Source organism: Phodopus roborovskii, unplaced genomic scaffold (genome assembly GCF_943737965.1).
Source record: "Phodopus roborovskii unplaced genomic scaffold, PHOROB, whole genome shotgun sequence".
Lineage (NCBI taxonomy): Eukaryota > Metazoa > Chordata > Mammalia > Rodentia > Cricetidae > Phodopus > Phodopus roborovskii.
In genome coordinates this window covers 72,953,086-72,972,497 of record NW_026126418.1, presented here as the reverse complement: position 1 = coordinate 72,972,497, position 19,412 = coordinate 72,953,086, and the positions used below count along the sequence as shown (strand labels likewise).

The window sequence follows — 19,412 nt, the reverse complement described above, 5'->3', positions numbered from 1 at the left end:
TAATCTCACTTGAGAAAATGCCTCCACAGGATTGGCCTGTAGGCAAGCCTGCGGGACATTTTCTTGGTGGATGATTGATGTGGGAGGGCCCAGCTGACTGTGGGCATTGCCACCCACCGGCTAATGGTACGGGTGCTGCAAGAAAGCAGGCTGAGCAAGGTACAAGAGGAAGCTAGGAAGCACCAATCTTCCATGGCCTCTGCATCAATTTCTGCCTCTAGAGTCTTGAGTCCCCTTCCCTGACTTCCCCAGATATAGATGACAAGTTGTAAGATGAAATAAACCCTTTCTTTTCCAAGCTGATTTTGGCCAAGGTATTTTTTTCCCACAGACCCAGAAGGTGCAAGTTTGGCGAAGCCTTAGAATGTGAGGAACGACAACAGAAATGGTGGCCTAATGGAGTAGGGAGATAGATGGTTCAGTGGCCAACAGTGCATGCTGTGTAAACATGAGGACCTAGAGTAAAATCCCCAGAGAAGTGGAGATGGAAGGATCGATGGAGTTGCCTAGCTCCAGTTCAGAGACCTTGTCTCAAGGGAGTAAGATAGAGTGACAGACAAGACCAGCATCCTCTGGCTGTGTGTTCAGCATGCTCAATAGTGCACGAATGAATGCTTACATTTTCCTTCCCCCAAAAAATGGTGGCCTGAGAAGAGGAAGCCAAGGAAAAGCATCTGGTGAAATCTGTAGGCAGAAGACTTAAGAAGCAATTCCATGCTGGATGTGGTGGTGCATGCCTTTGATTCCAGTACCAGAGAGCAGAGGCAGGAGGATTTCTGTGAGTTTGAGGCCAGCCTCGTCTACAGAGCTAGTTCCGGGACAGCCAGGGCTACACAGAGAAACCTTGTGTGTGTGCTTGGGGGGTTGGGGGAGGCAGCAGCTTCTAGAGAAAAGGACTAAAATGACAGAGACTAAAAAACATACTGTGCTGGAGGTCACCAGAGAAATGACACAATGTAATCTTAGCTTTGAAAAATGAAACACACAACATGAGTGTCAGGCTATCCTGAGCTACATGAGACCCTACCTTTAAAAAAAAAGAAAAAAACAGAAAAAAAAATTAGGGGCTAGGACATAGCTCAGTGCTCAGTGATATTGGTAGAGACCTCTGGCATGTGCTAGGTTCTGGGTATTATCCCCAGCACCGAAAGAAAAAAAAAAAAATTAAGGAATTTTAGATAAAAATTTAAACAACCTTTCACTTTTTACACAGTTGCTTTTCAGCAAGTTTATATATTACATTTATTAACTGTGGTGTGCAGCATATGTACATGAAACACAATGAACCTGTAGAGGTCAAAGACTATAAAAGTCAGTTCTTTCCTCTCACAATTGAGTCCTAGAGACTAAACTCAGGTCTTCAGGCTCGACAGATATCATATGCCTTTATTCACCAGGCCACTCATCAGTCCCTTAGCAAGTATTTAAATCATCGCTGTCTGGCCTATAGTTTTTCCTTAAAAAAACTTTTCTGAAGTATAACATTGCTTTAAAAAAAAAAAAAAAAAAAAAAAAAAAACCAAACATGTAAGGCTTGAGGCTAGGCTCCAACTCAGCCAACCCCACACCATTCCGAATCATTATCATATAACCTAGGGAATGCATGATATCCAAGCCCAAAGAATCACCTTGAGTTGTTTCATCCAAAATATATGAACTGCTCCTTACTCTAATACTCAGACTGACAATATATTCTGGGAACATTTTCTTGGGTCTTCTAGTCAAGCCAAAAGCAGCCAGCCCACCCACACTATGCCCTAGTACTACACAACTAATACTGAAAACTTCAGGACAAGTTCTCTTTACCTGGAGCAGTAGACCTCACTGGTGGGGTCTTCCTTTTGGCCAAAAAGTTCCTCAGTTGGGCCTGTTTTGCAGGGGACAGTTTAGCTTTGGGGGGGGGGGGGAGAAAAAAAAACACCAATCCATAAATGCTAAGATTTAGCCAGGTTAGATCACAAACTATGCTGGGAGGTTGGGTGGGAGCATTTACCTTGTACTCTGGAAGAGGGCTTGGTGTGAGATTCAATGGTAGTTTTTAGCAGGCTTTCAAGGTCACTGTCAAAACTGAAACAGGGCAGTGTTACAGCCACACCAACCACAAGAAGGCTGAGGCTATGTGGTATACACTCTTCTCAATATCTAAGCCCAAAAGATTAGAGAGCATTCACTACGGGAAGAGCTGCCCAACAACACACAGGCAGAAAGCTAACAACCTCAGTACAACGCACTAAGCCTTAGCAGAAAGGACAACAAAATTACACATGCCTAAAGCAGACACTGTCAGGGTAAGTTGGGGTGAACTAGATAATGGCAAGTGTCTACCACTGCTCCACACTAGAACAGAATGGCAAATCTAGGCTTCTAAGGGAAGTTAGACAATGTAACCCTATTAGTGTTACTATGGAAACTGTGGTGGCCTGCTGAGCACCAGGCACAGCACTACATGCAATATAGATTTAAGCCTACACACATGCTGAAGGCAGGCACTGGCACCCATACTTTCAAGCAAAGGAACCAAAGGTCAGAGATCTTACAGAACCTGACCAGAACAGCACATGAGACCGACTGCAACACTGTTTTCAAGTGCATGCCGCACATGCTCACATGCTCTCTCCCCACCCACCAGCAGTCTCTGGCACACCTGTGAGTGCTGCTCTGAGTTGAAAGCGTTGAGGGCATATTCCATGGGGGCGTCTGGTTATAGAGACGGAGCTGCTGCAGACTATCCACCAGGTGATTCAACCTCTTCCTCTGCTGGTTGATGATTTCCCGGTTGTTGGCTAGTGTGTTGAAAAGTGTCTCTCGTTCTGGCACAAGCAGGCGCCTGCTGGCAATAAGGAAAAGAATTAGATACAAATGGCTCCCTTCTAAACCACAACACACAAGGCTGCAATTCTAACAAGGAAAATAATAAAATGGAGAACCACCAGTTGACAAGAAAATACGAAGACCAGGGACCTGAGAATCTCATGAGGGTAGGAGGGAATGAAGAGGGGAGCCTGTAGTAGACCACAGTACAAATTGGGCAATGGTAGAAGACAAGAACCAACAACATAGGCAAACCTCTGTAGCTATCCATTGGAACTCATGTATTTCTGTATGTAAATTAGACTCAATAAGGAAATAAACCAGGATCCCGGGAAGTGCGTGTGAGCCAGTCATTGGTTAGACTGCTGGTGGAGATATTACAGGTGCTGGCAGCTGGGAGACCGCTTCCCCCAAAGAATGAAACAGATGAGTGGTTGCTGCTGGATGGCAGCTCTAAGGTCAGAGACACCAGTCTAGATTCTTTAGTTTTTTCATCATAAGCCTTTAAGTATTGCTATAATGTTTCTATCAACTTGAGGAAAAAATACACAAATAAAACAAAAATGGGTGGTCCTATGAGGTACAAGCCACCTGGTTCCCTTTTCTGTCTGTCCATCTGTCTATCACCACACAACTGATCACAGAATGAAAACTGCTGATGCACAACAGAAACTTCCAGTTTTATTTCCTTTTCTCAGAACCACTGAGAAGAACAAGGCAGCCAAGTGAGTATTTTCCAGGACTTTCTAGTTGGTATAAGTTAAGATTAGAGAAAGGCGGAAAATAGAGAAGTGCCAAGAAATAGAAACCATGCCCAGTACTTGAACTCTGCAGAAAGGGAACCGAACAGTGAGTGCAGTGAGTTGGCAGTGCATAGGACTGTCACAGTAAAGAAAGCTGGCTTCTGCTAGTGTGTGCAGTTTTGGAAAGTCTACTTTTTTTGTTGTTATGAGACAGGGTTTCTCTGTGTAACCCTAGCTGTCCTGGAATTAGTTCTGTAGATCAGGCTGGCCTCAAACTCACAGAGATCTACCTGCCTCTGCCTTCCCAAGTGCTGGGATTAATGATATGTGCCACCACTGCTTGTCAAAAAGTCTTCTTATTGAACAAAGAGAAACGCAGCTAGAAAGGACAGCAGACACCCGTCTCATGGGAAAGTGGAGTGAGCTATGACCTCTCTAATGAGTCCAAATGCCCCTAGGGGCAAGGACTCCAGTCCTCAAAAGCCTCCTTGGGCAGAGTCAGGGAGAGCTCTAAGTTGAGAGTCCTCTGCTCTAAGTTGAGAGTCCTTTTCAGCTTGCTCCACACAGCATGGAGACATTGACTTACTTCTGCTTACTAAACTATACTAGTCCTGTCCCTGACAAGACACCAGCTGTCAAAAGAAAAAGCTCCACGATCCCATAGCTTTATAAACAAAACACACCAGTTTTTGTTTCCATACTGGGCTAATTACTAATTAAGTATATCAAAAAGCCACCATTTCTAAGGGCTGACATACTCAAATTTCTGTAAGTACTTCCTTGTTCTCAGGTTTATGAAGTCCATTCTCTCCACAAAACATAAGCACAAACCAGACAGGGATAGGCAACGAGGCTGCAACCCCTTCCTCTCTTTTCACCATCACTTGTTAAATCCTTTTATTTTTTTTAAATAAAACTTTATTTATTTATTGTGCATAGTGTTCTGCCTGCATGTATGCCTACATGACAGAAGAGGGCACCAGATGGCTGTGAGCCACCCTGTGGTTGCTGGGAACTGAACTCAGGACCTCTGGAAGAGCAGGCAGTGCTCTAAACCTGAGTCATCTCTCCAGCCCCCTTGTCAAATCCTTTCAATTGGCTACAATAAATGGTGAGACCTCACCCTTCCTGGAGATTGGATGGGGGGTGGGGGACAAGGGAGGATGGAAAGGAGAGGGAACTGGGTTTGATATATAAAATAAGACTTTTCTAATTTGAATAAAAATTTATAAAGAGAAAGAGAATCTCCTTGGGGCTAATGAGGCTGGATGGCTCAGTGATTAAGAGTGCTGGCTGCTCTTCTGGAGGACCTGAGTTCAGTTTCTAGCACCCACATTGGGTACCTTGTAGCAGCCTGTAAGTCCAGTGTAGCCACTGAATAGCATGTTCTCAGAAATTACATTAAATGCTTTTAATCTTGTATAAAATGGATAAAGTAACTGAAAAACATTTCAGATGACTTCAGTGGAAAGACACAAATGTAGGAAGAGGGAGCCGAACTGTGATAGATTCACACTAATGGTTACACAGTATTTTTGTTTGTTTTTCGAGACAGGATTTGTTTTCATAGTACTGGCTGCCCTTGTAGACTCATGCTGTAGACCAGGCTGGCCTTGAACTCAGAGATTGCTTGCCTCTGCCTCCCAAGTGCTGGGATTAAAGGTGTGGGAACCCCTTCCCTCCAATGACTACATGGTATTTCATGCACTTTTCTAAAATAAATGTATGTATGTATGTATGTATGTATATGAACACTCTATCTTCATGTATGCCTGCCTGCATGACAGAAGAGGGCATCAGATTCCATCCAGTATAGATGGCTGTGAACCAGCATGTATTTACTGGGAACTGAACTCCAATACTCTTAACCACTGAGCCATCTCTCCAGTCTTTATATACTTTCTTGATGCTTGCTTGCGTTTTTCTGCTATGCTAGGGATTGAACATATGGTATACACACCTAGCAGTCAACTGCTTTATCACTGAGCTACATCCTCAGCCCTAATGAAATTCATATTCTTATCATTCTGAAATGATGTGATATGAATTGGTTTCTATGACCATCATTTAGTGCTTTTGTAAATAACTTTTAAAAATGAAAACTAAGCAGGAGAAAGCGCCCCCGTAAGGTTTTTACCTGTACTCCTACAAAAGGCAATGGCAACAACACATCTCACTCACCTCTGTCTTTTCTTCTGTTCCAGATGCCGATCCCACTCTAGGTCTAGAACATCATTTACATCCTGAACAGCAAATTTCACATACTGATGAAGACGACGAATTTCCTACAAGAAAAAAATTAAAACAAAAATGGCTCTTTTCTGGCAGCTAGGGAGGAAGATGCATTAAAGTAGTAAAAAAATAATTTTGAAATATTTCTATATTGAGAACTGTATGAACAAGGAAAACATCAGGTTCTACTAAAACCATTAAATATAAAATGAAAAATGAAATACCATTTCTACAGTAGTATAACAAGAGAAAGGGAAAGAGAATGGGTGTGGTAGCCTTGGGCCTGGGGAACCGATTCACCCACTTCCCTCTTGGTGCCTCCCTTAGGAAGGGTGGGGCAGGGAGAGATGCCTGGCTGCACTCGTTCATTGTGCACACATTTAGTTCTTTCCCATCATGAAATGAACTGTATGTAGACAGATGATGTGACAATTGGTGCTGGAAATAACTCTGACCCTCGATATTCACAACACAGACCTCCCATACTTGAGCAGCATGTCTCCACAACCACAATTCTTACCAGGTTTTAAGCCTATAGTAGCATTCTTTCAGCTGGGGGCATAGTTAACCTACATGGCTAAGTAATCTGACTCTCAAAAATTAAAACACAGATGAAGCATCCAGTCAAGTAAGTGTACAGACACTGAGCAGCCCCTGGAGAAGTAAGTGCAACACACATGGCACAGACCTGACTGTGCTGAAATGCATTTCACAAATATTCTTGGATAAGCATTAAAGAGAAAATGTCACTTAAAAAGAGCCAAACTGAGTCCAGGGAGCAGCAGTAGCCTCAAAGGCATTTGATAACTACAGGAGGCTTTCCTTCACCCACTTCAGTGCTGGCCTTGGGTCCACACTAGCTGATGTCCTTTCTTCCAAATGCCTCCCAATTGGGTGGAGCTACAAAAATCAGCACACTTCAAAGGCCTGCTGCAAACAGTTCTCAGTGGCTTCCTTGCTCTCATCCCATGGAAACACATACCACAGGATAATTCTACATCCATCTTCCTGACTGTCCCTTACCCAGCTTCAGGGTGACAGCACAGTGGCTAAGAGCATGGGCGTAAGCTTTACTATTTATGAACCCTGGCAGGCATAGCAAAGCTGCTTTGTATGTAGTTAAGTGTCCATGACATTTCCTGCAGTTCGGTATCTATTCAGTGGGATGAAAAGCGTAATTTTTCTTTTCTCAGAGTGGAAGCTGAATGCTTTCCTCTTGGCCAGGCAACTGGGGCAGAGGTGATGGCTTGTGAGGATTGGAAAAGGAGTTGTCTACAGTGGGGACTGCAGTCCGAGAGCAGCCCTGCAATAAGTACCACAGGGAAAGGAAGAGCTGCCCGTGATTCCAGGGAATCACCTCCAGAAGAGGTCATTCTCTCACCTTCCATGCACTAGAATGTCTCGGGGCATGGGACAGAAAACTAGGAACAGAGACCTGAGGCTTAAGTCCTTTGTAGCAAGAGGAACTCAGCATATCCACAGATCCATCTGGGGTGAGGAGAATCGGGGCTGCCTGTACACTGCCACTCTGTATTCTCAATGAATGGAAGGGAAAGATGATCCAAGCACACTGACGCAAATAAAATCCAACTAGCTAAAGCAGGAATGAAGACTAAAGTGAACAAGAATTGTAACTCTGCTATAGCGCAGAAGGTGGCAGAGCCCCACAGAGCTAGTCGTAGCCAGCAGGAGCTCAGGCCACAGGCCTTCTTAGCTTAGGAAGTGTAACCGATTTGTAGAACCAACAGTTCTACACTCAGAGAACAACTGCATTGTTTCTATTCCGGTTTTTGAGAAGGTCTTTGTTTATTAGCCCAGGTTATCCTCAAACTCACCAGCCTCCTTCCTCTGTCTCATGAGTGTGAGCTATGCCACCACACAGTTACTAGCTGTTACATAGACCAGACCACCTGACAGGCTGTCACTGTACTAATATTCATGATTTGATTTATAAATTCCCATGTTAAAAGAGAACTTTACCAAGTTCAAGGCTTAAAGAATTCTATCTTAGGCGGTAGTGGCACACATCTTTGATCCCAGCACTCAGGAGGCAGAGGCAGGTGTATCTCTGTGATTTTCAGACCAGCCTGGTCTACAGAATGGGTTCCAGGACAGGCTCCAAAGCTACAGAAAAACCTTGTCTTGAAAACAAAACAAAACAAACAAAAAAGTCTACCTTTAAAGCAAAATTTTAAAAATTAAGTCTATCTCCTCCCCAGCCATCTTGGCAGCTGGTCTTGGTTGGGAGCCGTCCTGCACCTAAGGCAGGAAGATTGTACTGCAAAGAAGATCAACAAGTCCCTGGAGTCAATCAACTCTAGGCTCCAGCTTGTTATGAAAAGTGGAAAGTACATGCTGGGATACAAACAGACTCTGAAGATGAGCAGACAGGACAGAGTGAAATTGGTTATCCTTGCCAACAACTGCCCAGACTTTGAGGAAATCTGAAATAGAATATTACACCATATTGGCTAGAACCGGTGTCCATCACTACTACAGTGGCAATAACATTGGATTGGGCATGGCATGTGGAAATCCTACAGAGCATGCACACTGGCTATCATTGACCCAGGTGAGTCTCACATTATTGGAACCACGCCAGAACAGACTGGTGAAAAGTAAACCAGGAAAGCTTTCCTTTAATAAAACTACCAGAGCTGTGTAACAAAAAAACTAAATTAAAAAAAGAGCATACTATTTACTTTGCTACAAGTAAGTTTATGGCTGGGTGGCACATGCCTTTAATCTAAGCATTGGCGAGGCAGTGGCATTTGATGTCTGTGAGTTCAAGGACAGCCTAAAGTTCCATAAGAGCCAAGGCTATTAAACAGAGAAATACTGTCTCAAGAATCCCCCACCCACACCCCCCAAAAACAGCAAACTACTAATAACTGTATGGAAAAGCACAGCAACTTATTAGCAGAAAATCAGCAGCTTGGTAAGGGGACATCACCCAAGCCCACACCTCAGACCCACAGCTACTGTGGAAAAGTCATCACCTCTGAACTCTTTATCAACAGTGAAAGGGTCTCGCCTACCTGGAGCTGAGCTTCACTCTTGGGATCCAGTGGTCTTTTATAAAGTAGGTGCAGATACCCAGAATCATGGTTTCTTCCATTCTGTTCTCTGGCTTCTTCAACACCAGCAAAGCCCTCCAGCAAAGTTGTTTTCAGGGTACTTATGTCTCCATGAAGAGACTAGAAAAGGCAGAGATAGATGCACCAATTCAATTACTGTTGCCAAAACCAAACGTGTGTGGACCCAGGAGGGTGGAGAGTCTCAACTATTTTAGTTACCTTAAAAATTTCACTGTTCCCATGCACAAAGCCTTTTTCCCCCTATAAATGGTTTCTTTTTGTTTGTTCTGTGTTGGGGGGTTGTAAAAAATGTTCTATCATGTTTCTTGTTTCAGTGACTATAGAACAAACTAAAATTCCTAAATTCTGAAAAAAATTCATTGCTTAGAAAGTCATTAAAAAATTTTTTTTCTTTTTTTAATTTTTAAACTTTGTATGTGTAAGTGTCTGCCTTATTGCACCACAGTGAGTGCCTGGTGCTCGAAGAGGTCAGAAGATGGTGTCAGATGCTCTAGGATTGGAGTTACAGACAGCTGGGGGTTACCATGTGGGTGCTGGGAATAGAACCCAGGTCCTCTGAGGGAAGAGCAGCCAGGGCTCTTAACTACTTCGTTTTTTTTTTTTTTTTTTTTTTTTTTTTTTAATCACCCTTTCTGTTTTTAGCAGTACACTTCTGATGGCTGGCCGTGTGGAAAACTAAGAAGAGCAAAGACAGGACTCACGACCCAGCTGCGTGAAGACATCACTAACACCCCAGGGATTTTCTCTCTCCAAGCTGTTGTTTAAGACTGGAAGACTAGAGACAAACAAAATGGAGGCACAAGGAAATGTGTCTGGCAATACCATTTACTAAACAGGGACTTTCAAAAACTCACTTGCTTTTTAAAGCCTCCCTTCCTAAGGTGCAAAATGGAGAGGGTCACAATATGACCAAGGCAGGAAGCTGTGAGGACACTGTGAGATGATCTTGGTAAATCACAGTGCCTGATGGAGTATGCAGTGACCAGAGTGACAGGAACTAATACTGTGAGCAGCAAATATTTGACCTTTTGTACTGTACATGCTCCAAAAAAAAAAAAAAAAAAAATCTTATCTCAACGCTGTAAAAGAAACATTTGAGAGTAAACAACTATAAGCAATTTGTATGGAGTGCCTAGTATGTGTTAAAGACATAGAAACTATGATCTCACTTCACACAGGAGGAAACTGACACAGATAGCTAGGATAGCTTTGTTAAGGCTCAATTCTGACAGTCCTGAATTCAGGTTTTTGCAGGTAAAACACCCCCAGCAGCGCTGATGGTCCTCAGAGAACACAGTGGTTCTTGCCAGTGTTCTGGACTAATGAAACAACTTCTAATATCTCCCTTCTACTCGGGAGAGACATTCACGGTTACAAACCTCTGTGGCCTCTCTAATCTCAAAGAGGAAGGTGTGCAAGTCATCGGATTCTGTCCGCAGCATCTTCATCTCCTCTGAGGTGCCAACCTGGAAACAAGCTTTGGAGGTCCGAGCCTTTAATTCCTCTAGCTCTTTCTGGAAGTGTGCAATCTGTGAGGACCATGAATGAAGCAAGAGACAACAGGTTCTGAGTGCCAGCAGTAACAACACTGTTTCCACAATTTCAGAACAAACCTGTACAAGGGCCAGACCAAGTCCTGAGGTTACAATAATGGCAATGCAGATGACTGCACTTAGGCCACTCCAGTCCCACTGTCAGAGTTACTCTCAGAAAAATAATGCTCAAGCAACAAATTCACCTCTTCTCCAATGCCAGCCATCACAGGGTCTGAATCTTTCCACTGATGTCCCTGTTTCTCTGTGACAGGAGGTTGAAGTGGCTTGGCCTGAAATGGAAGGCAAAAGGCTTCAAGATAGGTTCCACACCACAAGCTCTATTTTCTAGCACCAGTCCTATCTAGCTACCGTGGTGACCACACCATGTGTCATCATTCTTTTGAACCGAGTGTACTAGTTCTCCATTTTGTCTAGAAGTCACCCGAGAGGAAAGCACCGACCGAAGAACTACCTACATCAGAATGACTATGAATGTGTTTGTGGGGACTGTCTGATGTAGGACAGCCCAGCCTACTATAGGCAGTAGTAACCATAGGTAAGTAGTTATGAACTATGTAAGAAAACTGAGTACAAGCCAGGTTGAGAGCCAGCCAGCAAGCAAGCAGTATCCTCCATGTTTCCTGAGTACTGTCTGTGAAGTGAATTTCTCATGTGGAACAGTAAGTGAACCTACTTGATCCCCTCAACAATAGACTGGTTTTAAGTGGGAGGCCAGCTAGGGCTACCATAGTGGGATCATGTCTAAAATAAAATAAAACAAGAAAGTAAAAAGAAAAGTAAATAGATTATTGCTTTTGTGAATAAATATTGCAAACTTCAAGCACATACTTTGGTGTCTCCTGTACAGTCCTAATTATTGTTCCCATGTGTGAATTCTAAAGCACAAAGGCCAACTTTACTAACATGCAAGTGTATTAAGAGACTTTAATCATACCTGAGGAGATCCTGACTTTACCACTGGAGGGTTTATCCTGGGTGATTTCTGTACCATGGATGGCACTGAACTTGGAACACTTGGAGTAGATCGGCCTGCCAGCATAAATGACCAAAGAAGTCAGTTATTACAGACACCTATTCCTGTTACTTCTGACACTACAGACCTCTTTCCCCAAACCTAAGAAAAGGAGTTGCACACTGTCCCTGGCTCCACTTTTATAATCTGTATTACAGAACGGTGACCAAATTGGGCCTGCTGGTGCACACCTGTAATCCCAGCACTCAGGAGGCTCAGGGAAGTTTCTGAGTTCAAGGTCACTTAAGGCTACATATCAAGTACAGGCAAGGTGAGGTCACACGTGAGACCTCACAACACTAGGATGGGTTAGTAAGGTGACTTTGATAAACTTCAAAGGAAAAAAACACCCCTTTCTCAAAGATTTCAGAAATTTCTTCATTCATTATCTGTTATAAAATTATTCCAGGCATTCAAATCTAACTGGCTACCCAAGGCCTGGTGGTAATTCCAGCCTTTAATCCCAAAACTCAGGAGGCAGAGGCAGGCCAATCAAGTGTTGGGAGTAATTAAGAGTGAATACTGCTCTTGCAGAGAACACAACTTTGGCTCCCAGCCCACACATGAGGTGGTTTACAACTTCCTGAAACTCCAACTCTATGATAGCAGACACCTGTGGCCTCCCAGTAACTGTACTCACATGCACATACATACGTATAGCAAACACTCCTCCCAAGCCCAAAGTCAAACATGCTTTGCGGTCAGACTGAATACAAGCATGCATGGTGATGCACATAACCTATGCTCTCCAAATCTTTAACCTGAATCGTATCAAACAATCAAGTCCAAACAGGGATGGTTCCCAAACCACTGAACTGGCTTTCTCATAAATGATAAAGAAATGAACTAATAAGACTACACAAAACCAAAACCAAACCAAACCAAACAAACAAAAAACCAGAACTCAGTGAATGAACTTGACATGGGAAATATGACATGCATTCTAGATTTGACCATTGTTAAGTTCTTGAGTGTAATAGCCTTAGTGTTTAGGAGATGGCAACTCATACATCTAGAGGTCAACTGTTTCACAATGTCTGCAATTAACTCTCACATGTTTTAAAATTTCTAAAAGAAAGAGATAAGCAAACACAAAAAATGTTAAGAAGATAGACAGTGGTGGCACACACCTTTAATCCCAGTACTTGGGAGGCAGAGGCAGGCAGATCTATGTGAGTTCGAAGCCAGCCTGGTCTACAGAGCGAGTGCCAGGGCAGGCTAAAGAGCTACAGAGAAACCCCGTCTCCTCCCACCCACAAACACACTTCCCCACAAAAAAAGAAAAGAAGAAGAAAGTTAAGAAGCACTGAATCTTGGTGATGACCAAAGTATTTACAGTTTTTGCAACCAATCTGTACACATGACAGGAAGGGGGAAAGACAGGGTAGGTGTCTTGTTTGTAATTATTCACATTTCATCACTTGCTTAGAGTGGGTTGATGGTGAGGTTATACTTAAGAGTCTCAGGAGCAGTAAACACAAGAGTCAACGAAGGCTGTCCCTGTCAAGCTGAAGGGCACCTCAGTCACTATCCTTCCATTAGAGCAGGCCGAGTGTGAGGATGAGCACTCAGCCAAAGGAGGAGGTCTTTGGACATCCAGAGCTGCTAAGTAAAGGCTAAATAAAGAACTGAACCCTGTGAAACTCTCAATTCAGACTCAACAATCATAGCACCTAAAACATTAAAGCAAGTAAAACACAACAAACATATAAATGGTGGTGCACTGCTTTAATCCCAGCACTGAGAGGCAGAGGCATCTGGATCTCTGTGAGTTTGAGACCTGCCTGGTCTTCAGAGTGAGTTCCAGCACAGCCAGGGCTGCAACACTGAGAAACCCTGTCTTGAAAAACAAAATAGGAGCTAGAGAGATGGCTCAGTGGTCAAGAGCACTGGTTGCTCTTCCAGAAGTTATGAGTTCAATTCCCAGCAACCATATGGGGTGGCTCACAACTATCTGTAATGATCTGGTGCCCTCTCCTGGAATGCAGTTGTACATGTACAGCACTCATACATAAAATATAAATAACAAAAGAAAAACAAAACTCTCCTTGATACATTAGCAAGTATTCTTAACATGTTGAACCCCATTCATCTGAAATGAGAGCTGAGGACAGAAGCCATTGGCTTCAGAGAATACCTGATGGCGAGGGAGAGACAGAGGACTTCAAAGGCATGGAGCTGGATGATGCCGGCAGAGGCGTGGGATGGCTGAGTTGTCCAGAAGCGGCTGGCTTGGGGGAGGAAGAGAATGGCAACACGGAGGGTGTACTGGTAGAGCTATGAACAGGTGCAGAGGCCACTGCTGTGAACCTGGGAGCGGAAATGCAGCTCTATCACAACAGCCTGCTGGAGGATTCTTTCACACTAGTCATTAGCAGTGATACCAAGAATAAGTGAGTCAGAACAAACTATGCATTTGCTGCTTACTCATGGGAGGGCAGTCACCACCTGCTCACTTAGGAACATGGTATTGACTACAGCACCACCAAAGCACTTAGTGTAAGCAAAAGGCCAAATTCCCCATGAAAAATTTATTTTCTAGTCTATCAAGCTGAGTGCTTGTTTTGTGTTTAAGGGAGTGGTGCAACCAACTGTGAGAACTTGTTTTGAGAACGATCATCTCTGAGGTGTGAAAGACACCAGGGCCCAGTAAGAATGTGAAGTCAACTCCACATGTCAAAACGGAACTCTGAGTAGTGGCTAGAGAGAAGCGGCCACATGCTGACTGAGTCAGAGCAATGACAGTGTGAGTGCAGAGGCACATCCCAGCAAGCAGAACCAAAAACACAGCCACTGTGACTGGAAAAAGCTTTACAAAACAAGGGAGCATTCCTTTCAGATGCTCAGTTTAGTGGGGAGACAGAAAAAAAGAACATAAAGAGGTAAATAAATAAGGTATGAGCAAGCTGGCTGGAATTAGATCTGAAGGAAACCAGATACCATGCTAAAAGGTTTGAATTGTAAAGGAAATGCAACAAGAAACCTTTGGGGGAATGTCAACCAGGAGGCACCTCATGTATTCCTAACTGCATAAGTCACCTTGGTGGCTGCACAGAGAACAGTTGAGAGTCAGGTGAATAAGAGGAGGGAAAACTACAACAGACCCGTTTCATTTCCAGGATGTATGTTATAGGCTTTTCACCTTTTTTAAAATAAAGGATACCTCCTATCTTTATAGTCTGAAAAAGCAAAACAACTACTTAAGTGTAAATTCTTAACAGTCAGAAATAAAACACCCTTTAAGAGACACTTCTGAACTGGCCTACGGATGAGATGCAAACCTTTACACTGTCTGAATTCCCACTGCTAAGCATGACTTTAGAAAGAATCTGTTCAGTACTCCTTTCAGAGTGACCCTAGCTCAGTGACAACCATGCAATATTTCTACCCATCCTACCAAAGAATATGACTTTCAAGGTAACTTACTTTTCATTCAGGTTGACTTTCACAGAAGAGGCTGAGGGTGGGAACGAAGGTTTCATCGCTGTGTTTGGAGCACTGGACATTGGTGTACTTTCCAAGGTGGGCTTAAAACCTGATGATCCAAAAGTGAAGGGAGCAGCAGGTGTGGCCATGGAGGATGCTGCAGAGTTATGGGCCAGGGAGCCTTTGGAAGGAGGAGCAAAAGAGAAGGTCGAGGTGCCAGGGCCCAGAGCTGCTCTGGAACTGTCAGAGCCAGTGGGAAATGGAGGAGGCTCCCCAGCGACAGAAGCAGATGACTTTAAGGTTGAAGGGCCAAAGGAGAACACAGAAGGGGCTCCACCAGCAGAGGGCAAAGGGAAGGTGGTGGTAGGAACAGCAGAGGTCACAGGTGCAAGGGACAAAGAGGCTTCTGCTGGGACATCAAGGTTCTCCGGGGCTTGAAGGGAGGTTGGGGTGGTAGGAAAACTTCCTGCAAAGAAAACCAAAGAGAAACAAAAGAACAAAGTTAAAATGTAACACTAGTGGTCACACGACAGAGGTAAGGGACATGGGTCTAAGCTCTGAGGAAGCTGGAAATGGTGCCTGTTAAGATAACAGAAGGTGTAGGTGGGCATGGTAGCATACACCTTTACTTCCAGTACCTGGGAGGAAGAGGCAGGCAGATCCCTGTGAGTTCAAGGCCAGCCTGGTCTAGCCAGTTCTAGGACAGCCAGGGTAGAAACTGTCTCAAAAATCAAAACAAACAAACAAACAAACAAAACAAAACCAGAAGGGACAGTTGGTCTCTCTATGGCAGGGATTCCACAGGATCAAGATGTGTGAAACTTTGCTGGGAGCTGGTGGTGCACGCCTTTAATCCCAGCACTCTGGAGGAAGAGGCAAGCAGATCTCTGAGTTCGAGGCAAGCCTGTCTACAGAGTGAGTTCCAGAACAGGAGAGCTACACAGAAAACAAAAATAAAACATAAAAAACCTGGTGAAATTTTGAAGAAGTGGGAGAAAGGACTTCATGGCTAGAAAACAATGCTGCAAATGGAACAGTGAGAAGTCAACCTCACTCTATGCTACTTCATTAACCAGGAAATAACCCTAGTTCAAGTCTCTGCCTCAAAACCCTACTTAAAAGCAATTCCAAATATATTAAAGATGGCGTTCTATCTGAAAGAGGCAAACAGTGAACTGGCACAGTAGGAAACAGATAAAGTCAGACAAAGTATTTTAACAATAAATAGATATGATAATATAACTGAGGTAAACCAACTAACTTTTAACTTCTAAAAAAGCTGTAAGTCATATTTAAGGTTTTCCCCCCTTTTTTAAAATTTAAATTTGAAACAAGCTTGTTTTACATTCATGCACAGTCTAATTCACAAAAAAGAAACAAATATCCAGTCTCTTTAATCAAAGCCATGTAAATTTAGCCAGGTGAGGTTAGCCAGGGTCTTAAATCCCAGTACTCCCTGGAAGCAGACAGATCACTTCGTTGAGGCTACCCTGGTCTGCAGAATTCCAGGCAACCAGGGTATACTGAGACCCTGACTCAAAAAAACAAAACAATACAAATAACAAAACAGAAACAAAACCAAAGAGGACATGTAAATTTAAAGCGAAGTTTTGATTTCCCTCTAAAACATGTAGCTCTTGAGAACAGGTAAAGCCTTTGCCTAGTGGCAGGGATCACTCATACTAAGGACTCTTAGAAAACATTTCACAACATTCCTCAAAAACCATAAAAAATGGCCTCAGTGATCCCCCATCTAAGAATAAACCCTATAAAAATATAGAATGGGAATACAATTATTTATTTATTGTTTTTTTTTTTGGGGGGGGGGTTCCTCTGGGTAGCTCTGGCTGTCCTGGAACTAACTCTGTAGACCAAGCTGGCTTTGAACTCACACAGATTCCACCTGCCTCTGCTTTCAGACTGGTGGGATTAAAAGCATGTAACCAGTCCCCACCCCCAGCAAGTAAATACAATTTCAATGGTTTAAAAAAAAAAAAAAAAGCCAATGATACAATAGACAATTATTCTTTTGAATAAACCATGAAAATTAGCTAAGAACCTAAAAAAAAGTTTATAGCTTATATTTAAAATCAGTAAGCCAGGTTGGGGAAAGCAGTGTACACCTCGATCCCAGCACTGAGCAAGGAGAGGCAGCTGATCTTTGTGAGTCTCAGACCAGACAGGACTACACAGAAAGATCTTGTTATAAATAAGAAAGCAATATCAAAACACATAAATAAATAAAGATGAAGCCAGCCTTCCACTGATGTCCACATTTTGTCTGTAACTATGAGAGTGTTCATGCAGAAACACTGGAAAACAGCTCCCCCAATAAGGCAGGTTTAGAATTTGTTCTACTTCCCCAATTTTCTATAAGGCAAATTGTCAATTCAACTACATAATAAATATTTTGAAAAATAAATACATTTCCAATTTACATTAGTTGGCCTTGGCTGTTAGGTTAAGATGGTGATTTGTCTTCATGAGAGATACTAAGTATATCAAGAAGATACAAGAGTGAAAACACCACCTTTTGATATAAATTGTCACTTCCAGATGAGTATCTAACTCAAATACCTCTTTTATACAATAGCTATGGAACCAGCAAGAAACATCTTCAAAGGAGCATGCAGACATAAATCACTTCCATGCCCATTAGGAACAGACCGGAACGGAAAATAGAGGCCACATCCTAAAGAAACTGTACACACTTGTCCCAGAGCAATAAATAACAACTGAGTATTTGAAGACCATCACCCTGTTATTTATTACTTCTGGCCACGCAACACCACATCCTTGGAGGTGCTATGTGGAAACAGAGTTATCAATGTCTTCTAAATCTAGACTCACACCTTAGCCATATGGGTATCAGAACAGGCTATCTCCTACTTTCATTACTCTATTTTCACTCATCAAGACATAGCTGTTCCCTCTGCACCACATGTGAAGCAAGGAGACAGGTCTTTAGAAAAAGCTGATGGCCACTACCCCATGGTTGTGCTCAAGCATTCAAAGATGCAGAACAGTACTCAGAAACAACTACCCCACAGCTATCAATTAGACAGGCTGCCCTGGTCATTGCAGGCAGACTTGTGAAGCTAGGTAAAGGTGCTCATAAAAATCGTGAGGGGAGAACATTAATTCAATACAGCACTGGAAGTCTATGCCTGCAATCTGTTGGATCACTTAGGGACATACAGCAGTTGGCAGGAACCAAAGTATGTGAGTGCTCTGTGACGTATGAATCACTTGGGCTTACAGAACAGTCTGAAAACATCACCAAGCATGATCAATTGTATCCCATCCTAATGGTCACAGTCTTTAGGCAGAACTAGTGACATTATGGGCATCTTAGCCACACAAGAAAAAGTATCAGTTACATTCTCAAGAAACTACAGAGTAAATAACAAAATTCCAATATATTGGGGAAAAATACTTCTAACAAGTTTGACACTTTTTTTCCCCAAATGAAATAATGCTGCTAAAACAACAAACAAACAAACAAAAACTTGACAATACAGATTGGCATCTCCATGTGTTCACAAAGTTTCCATCCCAAAATACTGACTATGCTCCTCCTTGACTGTCTATAGAATCTGTTCTTGGATACAGATTTCCTGCAATTCAGATATTATTAGCTGACAATGTTCTCAAAGAGGAGGAAAAAACAAATCAAATGATGATGAAATAGAAATCAGAGACATGAAAGTCTCCATATTCCTCTTAGCCAGAAATAGCTACTAGAGTTTAATAGCACATTCCAGTTTTAGCATAACACAGCACACAGTGGTTCTTCATGACACATCTATCTACCTCTTCACTTTCAATAAACATTTTTCAGTTACATTTTTCACTGTCTGTGAACAATTGCCCGTTTGACCAACCTTCATAATTAAACAGGTCTATAAAACATAAGCCACACAACATAGCTAGGATCAACATGGCTGACCTTTCTCTCTCAAGTGTAGTAAGGGTTGGAGAAAGAACCAAGGGATAAAAGGAGGCAAAAATGTACACACATGTTCCAGGACAAAATCAGTCCAAGCCTTTTTAAGGTAGACTGACCATGTATAAATCAGATACCTTCATCCTTGGAGATACTCATAGACTGCCAAAGCAGGCAGAGGCACACACCTGATGACTTGGGCTGTCGCTCTCCTTCTATTGAGACCAGCTCCAAGGTCTTGATTAGGGACCTAACCCCAGGATTTTGATTGATCATATAAAATGGACAAAGCACACCATCTGTTGAAAGTAACAGGAGAACCGGAGCAGCAGGAAGAGTCTTTTCATCATCTGTCAAAAAAAAAAAAAAAAAAAAAAAAAAAAAAGGAAAACAAACGCGTTAAAAGAACCACATCACCAGGCAGTGGACCTTTAATCCCACCACTTGGGAGGCAGAGGCAAGTGGATCTCAGTGAGTTTGAAGCCAGCCTGGTCTACAGAGCAAGTTCTAGGGCAGCCAGAGTTGTTACACAGAAAAGCCCTGTCTTGAAAAAAAATGAAACAAAACTACCAAAAGAGCCATGTCAAC

At 42.8% G+C, this 19,412-nt stretch overlaps 1 protein-coding gene across 6 annotated transcripts in view; it reads right to left on the bottom strand.

Annotated features, from left to right (window-relative positions):
• Positions 1-19,412, bottom strand: part of Nup214 (nucleoporin 214) — an 83,343-nt gene that overhangs the window by 49,770 nt on the left and 14,161 nt on the right. For 2 of the 6 annotated variants that reach the window (XM_051185142.1, XM_051185144.1), the window contains exons 11-21: positions 19,013-19,174; positions 14,879-15,344; positions 13,590-13,762; positions 11,375-11,469; positions 10,623-10,709; positions 10,264-10,413; positions 8,825-8,983; positions 5,736-5,839; positions 2,645-2,830; positions 1,994-2,067; positions 1,807-1,890 (exon numbers count right to left, since the gene is read on the bottom strand). In XM_051185142.1, coding sequence (XP_051041099.1) covers positions 1,807-1,890; positions 1,994-2,067; positions 2,645-2,830; positions 5,736-5,839; positions 8,825-8,983; positions 10,264-10,413; positions 10,623-10,709; positions 11,375-11,469; positions 13,590-13,762; positions 14,879-15,344; positions 19,013-19,174 — 1,740 coding nt within the window. The remainder of the gene's footprint in view (positions 1-1,806; positions 1,891-1,993; positions 2,068-2,644; positions 2,831-5,735; positions 5,840-8,824; positions 8,984-10,263; positions 10,414-10,622; positions 10,710-11,374; positions 11,470-13,589; positions 13,763-14,878; positions 15,345-19,012; positions 19,175-19,412) is intronic. The other 4 variants (XM_051185145.1, XM_051185143.1, XM_051185146.1 and 1 more) reach the window with 3 other exon arrangements.